The sequence below is a fragment of the Neolamprologus multifasciatus genome, chromosome 7, assembly GCF_963576455.1.
Source record: "Neolamprologus multifasciatus chromosome 7, fNeoMul1.2, whole genome shotgun sequence".
Taxonomy (NCBI): Eukaryota; Metazoa; Chordata; class Actinopteri; order Cichliformes; family Cichlidae; genus Neolamprologus; species Neolamprologus multifasciatus.
This window is the reverse complement of record NC_140445.1, coordinates 36,583,174-36,597,898: the sequence shown is the minus strand read 5'-3', so window position 1 is coordinate 36,597,898 and position 14,725 is coordinate 36,583,174. Positions and strand designations below refer to the sequence as shown.

General features: G+C 39.3%; 1 protein-coding gene across 5 annotated transcripts in view; it reads left to right on the top strand.

Annotated features, from left to right (window-relative positions):
* wdr7 (WD repeat domain 7) overlaps window positions 1–14,725 on the top strand; it is a 104,524-nt gene that overhangs the window by 33,056 nt on the left and 56,743 nt on the right. For 3 of the 5 annotated variants that reach the window (XM_085168478.1, XM_085168479.1, XM_085168477.1), the window contains 4 exons: window positions 552–649; window positions 6,549–6,692; window positions 10,719–10,837; window positions 12,814–12,937. In XM_085168478.1, coding sequence (XP_085024604.1) covers window positions 552–649; window positions 6,549–6,692; window positions 10,719–10,837; window positions 12,814–12,937 — 485 coding nt within the window. The remainder of the gene's footprint in view (window positions 1–551; window positions 650–6,548; window positions 6,693–10,718; window positions 10,838–12,813; window positions 12,938–14,725) is intronic. The other 2 variants (XM_085168481.1, XM_085168480.1) reach the window with 1 other exon arrangement.

Genomic DNA, 14,725 nt, shown 5'->3' with positions numbered 1-14,725 from the left:
GCAGAAGGACAAAAAGTAATTATTTGATCTCGACTTTATGAGCTGTGACCACTGTCCTGCCCTCTTTTAAAGAATTTTGTCTTTTTGTCTTTTTGTCTTTTTTTTTTTTTTAAATGGAGCTTTCTGGATGTGTTTTTGTTCCCCGACAACTGCAATTGATCACCCAGTGGATTGTTGTATTGGAAGTGTTTGTGTGTCTCTGAAAGTTAGACACCTCCAGTCTGTTCACAGAGGACTGTGTCCTCCAACCAAAATTCAATAGGCTGGAGCCTGAAAACACACACACACACACACACACACACACACACACACACACACACACACACACACACACACACACACACACACACAGCTGGTTTCAGGAAAAAGAAATAAGAATCTTGTGTATGTGAACTCCTGGTTTTTATGAATGCATGTGTTTCTGTGTGTTTCTTTGAATTTTAGGGGTGTGTGAGTGTGTCTCTGTGTGTCTCTCTGTCTGTGCGTTGGCCCATCTCTCTGCTCCCTGCTGCTTTAATATTTCATGCCCTCTCTTTGTGATCCTCCTCCAGGCCTCCCAGACCAGGAGGAACCCCGGAGACTCCTCGCCGGACGCCTGCCACCCCCCCTCAGCCCTCCAACCCGGTGCTACAGGCCCAGATCAAACAAGGTAACTACAAAAGGAGGTGGCGCTCGCTTCGAACACCCCTGGGGCCCTGCGGGGAGGGAAGGAGGGAGGTGGGGTTTGATAATGCAGCCCACTGGCAATAAAACCCACCGAGGGTTGAAGAAAAGAAACAAAAATATCACAGGAGGAAGCTGCTGTTGTTTCCAAAGTCAGCAGGTCTTTAAAGGGCTCTCTTGCAGTTGTTGAACTTCAAAGTACAAACATATGACTGCAGCTTTGCATCTGGGTTCTCTGGAAATGAATTTGATCCATGAAAGACTGCATCTGACGCTGGGTAAACTCAGACTGTGCTCTGATAAGGGTAGGATGGGCGACAGTGCTCTGCTTTAATGGCTTTGAAGGGTTTTTCTTTGACTCAGTTGTCACCACAAGTTCAGAGATTCACTGTGAACACAAAAAACAGATTAGTGCAAAAAACCTAAAATGACCGGTGTTTGTTCATAGTTGTTTGAATTGACTTTACCTTGGTCCGAATAAGTCTGAGTTTGTGCACTACAAACCCTGTGAGAAGAGTGAAGAAAAAAAACTAAATACAGGACGAATTATGCTGGGCTATGGGCAGAATTTGTTGTTTGTCTTAACGAGTGCTCTGTTACAGTTTGTGTGCTGTGATGCATCCCAGCATGCAAAGCGTACAAAGCATTCCTGTTTACAGGAAGAAGTTTATATGAAACTGGGTCAGACTGAGGTCGGATCATGTTCTCACTACGAATGAGCCATTCTGGAGTTTTCAGTGTTAGGCCAGGGGGTTTCTTCTGAATTAGGTTAAAAGCAAATGAAGTTATGTTCAAAATCAGTGTTAAAAAAAACAAAACCAAAACAAAACCCCACAGGCACATTTTCGGAATAATGCTTGCACCTCAGTGTTTGTTTTTTTTTCATTTTTCTTTGCCTTAATGATTTTGTGAATAAAATGTACTTTGTTTATCCCAAATTTGGGGAAATGGCTGTTTTTTGTTGTTTTTTTTTATCGGCATGAAAAAATACAAAAAAAACCCAAACCCCCAACCCTCCAAAAACAGTAACAAACACAAAAAAGCAGCTCATTAAAAAACAATATTTTGCATTTGTGTTTGATGTTAGAAGCACAGCTGTTAGAAAAAGTATTGAGTAAGTGGTGCAGAGGTAGGTGTCCATTAATTATCCATTAATTCACAGCTGGACTCATTTGGATGACCTCTACGTTAGTTTGTGGTGAAATCCAAACAAACTTTTACTCTCTTTGAGTTGATCTAGTCTCCTCCAGGAGGGTTGGAAAATGGCAGCAGAAGAAGTAAAGTGGTAAATGGACTGTGCTTAGAAAGTGCTTTTCTACTCACACTGAGCTTTCTTACTACAAGACTCATTCACCCAGTCACACACACATTCTAACAAGCGCTTTTGTTTCTTTGCCTAACATTGAGTCACACACACACTTCAGTGGATGCAGCTCATGGTTCAGTGTCTTGCCCAACAATACTTTGACATACAGACTAAAGGAGCCAGGGATAGAACTACTGTCGTTCCAGTTAGTAGATGAGAGGGATGTCACCAGAACCAATACTTGCGGTACGGTTTGATACCAAAATTCTGTGAATGCAATGCTACTTGGTTTTTTTGGTACCACCAAGGCTGTATATCCAGAACTGATGGGGGCACCATACAACCCCAAGTGTTCTAGACTGTCTGTAGATGCTGAAAATGAAAATGGCCCAAAAGCAAAAGAAAAACTACACACTGGTAGATTTGCTGAGTTTCCATGATAGCTCTGCTCTAACTCAGTGATAGGAAAGGCAGTGTCCGAGGGGTGGTTACCAAGGGATGATAATGGATTCACAAGAAGTGAAGAGAAAATTATGTTATTGTCTTTTTCAGACCAAGGGAGGAAATACTTCCAGTTCAGGGAAGCACTTAAAAAAAATCCAGACATGTTCAAAGAATTCAAGCTTGCTCAGCTTGAATTCTCCATTTGGATGTTGCTACATTATGTTAGCTTCAGCATTTAATGTGAGCCATTGCAAATATTTTAGCCTATGAAAAGAAGCTGACTTCATTTCAGTGCCAGCTGTTTTGGACAAAATGATGAACTGCATTTCAGGATAATGTAAGGAGGACAATATTTTGGATGTTGTTACTATGACCTCCATGATGTTGTTACTATCTCCATAGTAACAACATCCAACATATTGTCCTCCTTACGTTATCCTGAAATGCAGTTCATCATTTTGTCCAAAACAGCTGGCACTGAAATGAAGTCAGCTTCTTTTCATAGGCTAAAATATTTGCAATGGCTCACATTAAATGCTGAAGCTAACATAATGTAGCTGTGATATTCGTAGGCTACTCTGCAAACATCCTACCACATCACACATTACTGTGTGTAATCAACAAAATAAAATGTTACCATTTTAAATAAATGATCTGCCACCATGTTAGCATTTTACAACCAGTTGGCATTTCTTTTCAACCACACAAACTAGTTCAAGTTTAAGTACGTGGAATAATTATTTTGTTTTGGTGTTGAATTGTGTAAGTCTGCTGTTATTGGACCCGACTGCTAGTAGAAGACCCACTCTGCCACCTGACCCACAGCCTCTGAGTAAGTGGAAATCAGTAGGAGTAAACCGGGGTACCTAACTTGTAGGAGTGCTGATACCATTTCTCTAGCTATTGTTAACTTTTGACAAACCAACGAGGATCAGTATTCTCATATTATTCCCCTTTCTTACCTAAACCAGCCTCTATCTTAAGCAAAGGTTAATCACATCTGTGGCAGATCAGTAAACAGTCGAATGAACAACTTCTGTGATTGGAAATGCTTATATTTGAAGTCAATGAATGATTCCTCTGTGCATCCTAGAAAAACTTTACTAAAATATATTCTGTTGCTTCCCCATGTGGTATCTCTGTAACTTTGTGGGCCGTTTTCTTAACCATAACTGTAAGAGCTGGATGATCAAACGCCTAAACAAGGCAAAAAGAGGGAGAGATTTACAGGTTTGCAGAGAGAAACCTGCTCTGCTTCACTGTAGGGGATGTTTTAACCAGCCGTCACCATCTGCCTGCTCCCCACCCACACACACATCTGCCTACCACACAGCAACAGCCTCAATACCTACAAATACACACCGCTAAAAATCAGGTCCACATGCATACACACACAAACGTGTGCTATAAGTGGCACCCTCGGGTGTTGGTTGGAGGCAGGGTTTCTGTGCCATTGTCACGGCTTAATGGAGGCCAAGCGTGACAAGCGCGTGGACTTATTCACGCCACACGCCTATTCACCGCCATTCAGAGGGAACGCTCGGCCGTGACCCCTGCTTAGCCAGCTACTCCTGCGTGGCGTGTGTGTGTGGCTTTGTGAAGAAGAGCAGTGCTGTTAACCCTGCTCACCGTCTCTTTTCACATGGAAATAAATGAGGAGGCCCCTCTAATATACTCCGGTTAAGCAGAGAGATGAACAGAGAGAGCAGGGAGTCCACACATGATTTTTTTTTAAGACCCCCCCCCCCCAAAAAAAATGTCACACACTTATTATTTTATTATCATGTTCACAACAAGGTGCAAAAGAGCTTTCAAATTCTGTCTCTATATTACATTTTTTTTCTCTCTTTGTCAAAACGTTTCCATAAATCAAAAGATATTTAACACTCTAATAGTGAATTTTTGCCTTCAAGGGTCAATCTGTGAAAATCCAATCAGTGTCTCCCACCTGACCCCCTCAGAATCGTCTGATTTATTAATTTACTTTCCCAAAAAGGTCAAGTAAACTTTATTTAATAAAGCCATGAAGAATATTGCCTTCATATTATGCTGAACTTGTCACACAAGTTCAGACTGGAAATAACAGAATGGAAATGCTGGTTGCTTTTCTTAAAAGACCTTTATAGCAATCATCTTCTTTCTTCTGGTTCCTCTTTTTCTTCTACTTATTGAATTTTCCTTCTTTTCCTTCCTCTCTTCTCCTCTTCCTCCTCCTCCTCCTCTGCTGTGCTCTTTTCCACCTTCTTCTCATTCTCTTTTCTTCTTTTCCTTTGGGGAGGAGGTGAAGGAGAAGACATTCTTCTTCTCCTACTGTTTCCTTCTCCTTTGGGTTCTCCTCCTTGTTTTTATCCCCATCCTCCTGGTTTTTCTTCTTTCTCTGCTTCTTCTACTAGTTCATTATCATCTTTTCCTTTTCCTCCCCTTTTCCTTCCTTTTGTTGTCCACTTCTTGCCCTCGCCATCTCTTTTTTTTCCCCTTCCTCTTGTTGCTTTTTACTCTTTTCTTTCACCTTCTCATGTTCCTTCTCCTCCACCTTACTCTTCATCTTATGCTCTCCTTCTTCTTTCTTCTTCTCGTAAAGTAAATCTTTTCACTTAAATATATGCTTTAGAAATATTCAGGTTAGACATAAATAGCTCTATATCATCTATATAAATTAGTATTTTATTAAACCAACATTTAAATCATGCTACAATGCTCAGCAGATAACCTGCCAGCTAAAACTGGTTTAAGATGGACAAATAAACATTTAATGCTCCTCATGTACTGGCAAACTGCTGTCAAATTACCTCAAACTGATCATTTACTGGTTCAGTCTTTTTTTCTCCCCATTCTCCTCTTCTGTCTCTTCCTCTCTCTTTTCATTGCTCAGTGCATGGCTTCAGCCTGCTGCCTGTTCTCTGCACAAACACCACTCCCTTCAGGATGTCTTTCACTTACTTCCATTCAATCTCTCTTTTGTATTACAGGGTTTCTTTCTTTAACCATTTTTTTCCTTTCTACTTTTCTACTGAAGTAATGTTTCTCCGTTTCCTTTGTTGTCTCTGTGCTTCATGTTTCCTCTGTACTAGATGAACTTTGTTATCAAGAACAATTTTCTGTGTATCTAAGGACTAAATAAATGTTTTTTTAAAATGGTGTATATCAATGAGGTTTAACTTTTACTAATGTGCCTTAAAGGTTTCAGGTTTGTAGTTCTGGTTCATGAAATTATTAAAATTACACTGGGTGCATAACATTTTTACCTGTAGACTTGAAGTAACTGGGGTTTGTTTGGGGTTTTTCGATTGTTCCAGATTGAAAAGGGTTAAAAAATGGTACTATAGTCTGAAAACTTTCTTTTAGCTGTTGGTTGCTTGGGTGGTGTTTTATTGCTTTCACTGAATTCCTGGTGGGAAATACAGTGTCCATCTTCGTTTCTCTTGTTTTTATTTTGACAGTTATGTGAGTTTTCAGTCTTGTTTAACAATTTATATTTATAATTTTTTTATAATCTGCTTTGACTTTATTTTTTCATTTATTTTTGTTGGTTTGAATTAACTTTATCTTGCAATTACTTATGTCACTTTGTTGTATGTGTTTGTTTATTGTTTTAAACAGCTTGAGCACATCCAGTAAATAGTTGAAGGCTTTTATTTTGAAAAGAATGAGAACTCAGAGCATTTAGTTACACTGCTGTTAGTATCTGGGTGAGTTTATTTGGAAAAATTAGGCATCCCATTTCAAAACAAGGCTTAATATTATGACTTGGCTCACTACGTCCACGTTTTATCCTGTGGGGAAATTTGACATAGCTAAACACTAATGTTAGCCTTTGGTCCATTATTTCCAATCCTTTGGTTATCAAGGCCATTTTCACATTTTCTTTTGTTTACCAAATAAGATGAACTACTTTGATTTTACTTTTATTTGCATATTTTCAAGCAGAAGAAATTAATTTATTTTGAAAAGGAAACATTATTTTCTAACCTCTTGGTGTTCTCTTTTTTCTGCTGTTCTTTTGTTGTAGCTTCATTTCTTCTTCCCTCCTGTCAAACTGCTTGTCTCTTCTCTCTGTTGGGTACTTAATATATTCATATCTTTCTAAACTGTTCTTTCCTCCTTGACTATTTCTTTCCTTCTCTTCCTTTACAAGCTGCTGTAGCTCCTGCAGCCAACACCGGTGCTGCTGCTGCCGCCTCTGCTGGGGCTCTGGGAGCCCCTGGGGGACTCCCTCAGGGGGCTCCTGGCTACCCCAGCCCCGGGCCTGCTTCTCATAACATCCTCTCAGTCAACGAAGGTACTGAGTGAACTGACGGCTGCCACTTAGGAAAAGTCTCAGAGCCTTCTTCTGCTTCCCAGATCTTTTTCACTGCCTCCTGTCCTTTTTTATTATTTGAATCTGTCCCCCTAATTTCTTTTTTTTTTATGAGTTATTCTCTGACCTTCCCTCTTTTAGTGTTTTCTTCTTTCCTCTCTTGACTTTTCTCTTTATGTGATTATAATCCCTCACCTTGCCTTGGATCACCTCATTTCTCTTCTCTTGCACCAGTCTTGTTTTCCACTGCAGCCAGTTTTGGTATCTAGCTCCATTGTTGTTGTGTTTAGTTTTTTTTTTCCTGAGTGTCCTATGTCCTTGTTTTTGTCTACAGCGCTGCTATCTTTTTACCTGTTCAGTCCACTTTCAGCCCAGTCAGTTGAAGGAATTAGGTTAATCTGCATGTCACAAAAAACTTTGCATAGGAAGAGGTAGAGTAAATTTGTAAAATCTGGCTTACCAAGCAAGTGATTATTTCTCCAAGCCTTGCACTTTGCAATTTTGTTGAAATTGCAATTCTGGGCCAATCTGTTACAAATTTAATGATTTGTAAATGTGAAATACTCCACAAGAAGCTGCTAACATGTCAGCAGCTTTAAAATGATTTAATGCTTTTCCTAAATTTGGTGCAATAAAGAGTGGTGTCGTCTGCAAACAGGCTGACTGTTATTTGGAACTGACAGAGTTGAGTGTGCACTGAAAACAATCCTTATGCCCCAGTCTTGTCTCTATTTTTCCCAACTGTTGGCAGTAACATACAGTTCTGCTCCGTTTCTGCTGTCTCTACCGCCTGTCTGAATGTCCACATGTCCTGATGTTCCAGTGTCTCTGTGCTGTTTGCATGCTTGCTATTTCCACCTGAGTGTTTCACTGAGGAGATTAAAAAAAACCCCAAACAAACAAAAAAATCAAAAAGGAAAGCAAGACCAAAGAAAATGCACACCAGCACACCCACCTCAAACTGTTTTTTTTTGTTTGTTTGTTTTTTTTATTTAAATTTTTTATTTTATTTATTTATTTATTTTTAAACAGATGCAATACGGAAAATTGCGTTTAAAAACCTACCAAAAAACACGGAGAACTGAAAGCTAACTAAAATTTTGCATTATTGATTTTAAGGCTTCTTTTTTACATGGACTTGTCGTTGGAGTTTCTCTGGTGTCAGAGCCTACTGCTCTCCTTCCTTTCCTTCTTTTATGAACCTTTTGTTGTTTTTTCTTAAAAAAAAAACAGGATTTTGGATTTCACCATGGAGGCTTGCTCTCACTCCCACACATATGATGAATGTGTTCTTTTGTTTGTTTTTCAAAGATTATTTGTGATGTCTAAGGGAATTCAAGGGAATACAAGTTCCTTTTCAAAGCTAAATAACTTTTTTGTACACTAAAACAAATAGGAGACCGCAAGCATGCTCACAGTGTCACATTCTTTCTCAGTACATGTAGGAATATATATATTTTTAATTTCAATAGTTGTTTAGTCAAAAACGCTGCCCTGCAAAAACTAATTTCTTCCTTTGTTGCTTTTTATGCTGTTTATAAGTACTATAATATGTATTACCACTAGCAGTTGCAGTAATAGCAAAACAAATTAACACTACACTAGTAGTTGTTGTAGTAGATAGTAGATACTGTTAGCAGAGAACAAAGTGACGTCACACACACACACACACTAAAAATAGTTGCATGAACAATAATTATAAAAGCATACATTTTAAAATGACACAAAGATCAGTCTCCACTGGTAGCTGCTTTTCTGTTTGTCCATTATTTCACTTTCATTGGTCTTCCACAGCTTTTTTCCTGATTTGTCCTGAAGCTTGTCCTGTTGGCAGCAGTTCACCTAGAAGGTGCTTGTGGTAACACGAAGCCCATAAACCCAACTAATGCAACCTAAATAAAACTAAAAGCAGCATATCCAATTGGTTATTGAAATAAAAACCCTTTAGGAAAAAACAAAACAAATTTTACTCTGGTCTCTTCTTGTAAACATTAACAGGTCCCTCTTCATTCCCTCCAGATAACAATTCAAATTTTTTGGCACTTCTCTCGTTGTTCTTCAAATATAAGTTAGTTCTGCACCATTTGATTTTCTGACTGGTCCATGACAAGGAGGGGACCTTGATGAGCATAGCTTTGTTCCAAAAGTTCATTGGTTGTCAACAAACCAACAAACTCTTTAATGGAGTTTGTTTTTGGAGGTGGTTTGTTGTTGCTGTTGACCTTTTTAATAGGATTCATATATGAAATGGATGCTGCCAGCTGCCTGTGAGTACAGTCCTTGAGCAGCTTATGCTTCTTTGTTAACCAAATGAATCCTCAAGCCAAAGTCCAGTCTGATTTTAAAAAACAAACAAACTAACAAAAAAAACCAAACAAACAGGAGCAGCCTTTGCAGTATAATATCAGTAAAATTAGATTTTGGGAACTAGAATTGATTCAAATTTCTGCAGTTTTTGCAAGGCAGTGATTCTTATTTGCATGTGGAGGTTGACTGATTCTGATTGCTTTGATTTCCTATGTTATAAACAAAATAGTTATTATAATATATCTGTCACATATATGATGAAATCTTTAGTCTGTCAACCTCTACATAGTATTTCTGTAATAACGTTTTATTTTTTCTGTAATATCTGGATATTTCATTGGTGGAGGTAAGTTTATACGGTTCCCCCAGCAAAGAAATTTGTATGAAATTTCTTTCCTGCCTAACAGCCATTCAGTCTCCATTACACAAGTGCATTTCATAGACATGCATCATGTCCAGAAACCATATATTAATCCAATATATGTGAATAAGGTGCTTGATTTATGTTGAGTATCTGCAAATAAAAAGTTAACGTCACAGATGCGTAAGAGGTGATGTGTATATCTTTGGTGTATGGTCAAAAATATGAATATATGCCATTGTTTTGAGCCCTTATAAAGCGATACCGAGACATTTTGAATGTTTTTGTCACACAACTGAGAAACGGAGCGTTTTAGTGTCTGCCATTTATTGTGAAAGCCTTCAGTGTTTCTTTTTGTTATCAAGTAAAAACCCACATGTAGCTGAAAACACACACTTAAATTCATCATGCCAAGGTATCGTTACAAGGCTTTTGTATACCTGTTGTTTACCTGTTTAAACTCCATCAGACAGACTCTGGTTAGCAGAAAATACTAGTTTGCTCTAACCAAGACTGCAGATAATGTTGTTGATAATCTCATCCCGTGTTTGACTGTTGTTACTGTGATTTTTTTTTTTTTTCTTCTTTCCTTTGGAAGTCAGTGCTGTCACATGGAAACAAGTTTTTAAAAATACTTTTTAATGTCCTTTTAAAGACTAAAATGGTGAGTTAAGTATGTTCTTTCTCTGCAAGGATGACTCAAGAAGACACTGAAGTTTGTTTTTTGGCCACGATTTAAAACGACAACAACAACAACAAAAAATAAATTACTTTCAAGGCTTTCAAAAACCTAGTAACCCCTTGAACTTTTCCATTTTGTTATGTTACAACAACAAACTTAAAAGTACTTTACTGGGATTTTGTGTGATACACAAACACAACACACTGGATCGGGGGCGTCTGTTCATATTGTGCATTTGTATTCAGCCCCCCTGAGTCGATGCTTTCTCAAACTATCTGTCACTACAATTACAGCTGCAAGTCTTTTGAGGTATGTCGCCACCAGCTTTGAACATCTAGAGTGCAATTTGCCCATTCTTCTTTGCAAAATAGCTCCAGTGCAGTCAGATTGGATGGAGAGCGACTGTGAACACATACACTCCATTCCATGCCTTGCGTTTGTCTGTTACACAAAATCACAATAAAATACATTCAAGTTCATGGTTGACAAAATGTGGAAAAGTTCAAGGGGTATGGATACCTTTTCAAGGCACTGCATTAAAAACAGTGTTTCTATTTGACAGCAATAGCATTAGAGAGACTTTAACTTGTTCTTGTAGTTTTTCTGACTGTTTGTGTAAAATGTGTCGGTGTGTGTGTGGTTGTGATTGTTTGTGCAGGATGGAGCCAGCTGGCGGCCATGCACTGCGTGATGCTCCCTGACCTACTTGGCTTGGACAAGTTCAGACCGCCACTGCTGGAGATGCTGGCGAGGAGATGGCAGGACCGCTGTCTGGAGGTATGTATGATGCCATCAAAAAAAATTGAGTCAAAATTGAAAAAAACAAACCAACACACAAACAAACAAAAAAAACCTGCAATTCCTCTGACGGCCACTTGAGGCAAGCTAAAAAAAGCGAGTCAGTCGCCATCAGTTTTGGTCAAGTTACTTCAAAATAGTAATTAGTTACTAAATACTGATTACTTCTCCAAGACAGTAATCCAATTACTTTACTGAGTACTTATTTTCAAAAGTAATTAGTTACTTTATTACATAGTTACTTTTAAAAAACATGATGCACAACCTGAATACGTAATAAAGCAATTGACTTTTCATCTATTGTTTCTGCATAATCCATCGTATAAAAGTGAACCAAATGAAAAAGTCTCTTTTAAAGGCTTTTTTATTAGTTTTAATCTTTTAACTTTATGTACATTGCATAATCAAAAATTAAATTATATGCAGCAGTCTTTGATTTGAGGAAATTTGTTTAACATTTAAACATATTCCAGCATATAAAATAAAATATTTTTTATGCTTACACTCATCCTTTCAAATAGATGCAAGTAAAACACAGCAAAAAATAAATAAAATCAAAGATTCAGTAGCACTAAGTCCTATCGCTCTTAAATCTATTTTCACCTGTTTAGCAGGAGTGGGACCGGTGCAGGTTTTCCCGGTGCCACAGCGGTGTTTCTGTGAATTTCACACTGGCAGCATGCTAGGTGCTTGCTCAGATTTTCAAAGTTTAATTTTTTGCCGTAGAAATAAGTTTTCTTCCCACACAGAGTGTAGAGCGGACGCTAATGGTTTTGTCACTTTTTACGGGTCAAACTCAAAGCTCAAAGTAATGTCAGTACTTCCAAGCTTAAACTCTGCATGGTTGTACTCTCTCCCGCACTCCATATTATCCATTGTTGATCTACACATGTCTGTTGATGCCACGAATGCCGCACGCTCGTACATCATTGTCATGAGACACTCACAAACAGTCAAACTTTACTCAACTCATTCTTCCTGCTTCCTCCACTTCCGCACCATTGATTCATTAATGTTGAATTCTCACGCAGCTGCTCTATTCTCATGTTGTTGCAGTAAATTAATGACTAACCTCTGTTGTGGATGGATTATCTCAGTTGTTCTCCTGACTGAAGTTTGGTCCATTTACAGCATCCTGCCATGTGAATGCATTTGTCCCTAACCATCAGGAACCCTCATGTTAACTTTTATCAAGTGGAAAAAAGTTAGCGTTCAGCCTCCAGCTTCACTGTTTATGCTATGCTAACATAGCTGTGTCGCTAGCGATCACTTAGCACATCATTATATACCAGCTAGCCTAACTTCAGTAACCCTGCAAACGTCACTGCTGTTTAGTTTTCTGTCTTCATTTATGCTGGAAGTGATAGCAGAGCTGTACGTTTTAATTTTTTTCAGAAATTGCTCAGTCAGAACATGCTGTATCATGTTTAGGTGGAGACTACTTCCTGCTAACTCCGTTTAATTTAAAAAATTCTGTTTTCATGGATGCCTGAATGTTAAACTTAATTGTTACACCTGGTAAAGCAGCAATGCTGATCCTTTTATTAAAGATGAAAGAATTTAGACAGTTTTTAACTCTCAGTGATGCCGCTCTGTTCATTTGACTTTGGGACCTGAAGCAGACACAGTTTTGGACCCAGATTACTCTGCGAGGCTCCAGACTACGGCAGCCGTAATGCTCTGACAATCCATCAAGCGGTGCGGCTTCGTAGCTTACCAAAGTCGTACTAAAACATTTTTTGAGAGATTTTTGAGCGCTGTGTACCACATAAAATCTGTTTGAGGTCAGGTCAACCAGAATTCATACACAAGGCGCACGGGATTATAAGGCGCACTGTCGATTTTTGAGAAAATTAAAGGATTTTAAGTGTGTCTTATAGGGCGGAAAATACGGTAAATAATAACATGTGATAATGTTTTTAATTCACAGTGATTTAGTGTGTTTGTGGTTTCAGGTACGAGAAGCAGCCCAAGCTCTTCTCTTGGCTGAACTGAGGAGGATCGGCCAGTCAGGACGCAAAGAAACCATTGACATGTGGGCTCCATACCTGCCCCAGTATGTCGACACAGTTAGCTCCCGTAAGTACCACAACTGTGTGTGCTAATCAAATCAATCATGATATGATGCGGTCCCTTTTATAAGCTGCCTTCATAAGTTCAAGGTATTTGTATCAGTATTGGTTACCACTACTACTACTAAAAAATTAGTACTACCAATTTTACTACTAAACAACTACTAAAAAATATCCACAGCAGTTTCCTAGCAGAATTTCTAAAAACAAAAAGGTATTCCGTCTCCTTCACTCTTGGCTCTCTGTAATGTTGTAGAGAACTATAAGGAAGCTAAAATTGCCTGTTTCAGACAAAATGAACTTGGAGGCTGAACCAATGACCAACCTCAGTTTTCTTTTCTTTTTTCTTTTAGTCTTGTTAATATGTTAAGATGACTTTTAAAGCCATGTATAGCATTGTCCAGCTCATCTAAATTTTTAATGAATATCTCACTGTAGCTGCGCTTGAACTGCTCTGATTGGTGATTTCTTTCTGCAGCTGTCAGTGCCGTCTCTCTTTACCTCCGTCTCTCTCGCTTTGCCACTCTGTCTCCGGCTCTGTCTATTCCCTGGTCTCCCTCTCTGTCTATAGTTAGACCTGCTGATGGGAAGAAAGGTGAATCTCTACCTTCTTTTACTAGAAACGGCGCTCTAAAATGCTGTGTGTGTGTGTGTGTTCAGGAGTCGCCCTGTGGTTGCTGAGGATGCTAAGGGTTTCTCGGGGAACAGTTGCCGTGGAAACAGTGTTGTGTTACCACAGCAGTACCGCAGGCAGGGGTGGTGCCTATGTGGAGGGGAGTGATGGACTGGTGACCTCCAGGGATGAGGGAGAATGGAGGCGGGTGGAAAAGGAGGTTAAAGGGTCATTGAATTTGAGCTGTGTGCTGCATAGCAGGACTGGAAAAGGCAGAAAGATGACTCCTGCTGGTCCTGGAAATCCTGGACCTCCAGGGGACAGTCGGAGATGTGTTTGAATCCTCTGGAGACGTCCTCTGAACCCTGAGGCTCTTCTTGGATCAGTCTTTGGTTTACAGTAATTACTGCAACTTAAAACCCAAACTTTTTTCTCTGCACAAAACCCATTGATTAACTGATTAAATGATTTTCTACTGTTAGTAAAGATGTAAAGATGCTGACCAGCACCTTCAGCAGAACACATCTCAGAAATTTGGGTCTGAGTGTTTTTCATCAATTACCATAAGTCATTTACTGTTTGTCCTAGAGACAAAAATCTAACTATTTTGGAAACGAGAGGACACGATAGTAGCTGACAATATCAGCTACTATCCATGTTGTTGCTATTTGGATGGCTATGACCACCCCTACCATGGAAATTATCTCAGTAGGTTACTCGTGTGTATGTTTCTGACCACACTGTCAGAGTGCACAAGGGTGGGATGAGACCTTTAGTGAGACCTGTGCTATCTGACCAGTGTGGTAGAGAGTCGCCTGTATTTATCTGTTAGGCTTAAGTGCAGAGGAAATGTCACTGAGCCGAGTCCCTCCGTCGCAGCAGGGAGCCAACTTGACAACACACACACAAACAGCAGCAGCCGTGCCTGACCTTTCAGCTCTCCTGGAAGTGTTTAAAAGGCTTTAACACGGAGAAAACAGGGGCTGTTAACCTCCACTCAGAGGAAGAAATGAACTGTCCACAGAGTCTCCATCATCACTGCTGTGATGGCGTGGAGCCGCACATTGTTTTGGGAAAGTAGTTTTATCATCAGAAAGTGGCTGCATGGAGCCGTTTACCTGCAGACGGGAGGTCTGGTCATATCCGGAAAGCCATGAGTGGCAAAGCTGCTGTTGACAATTA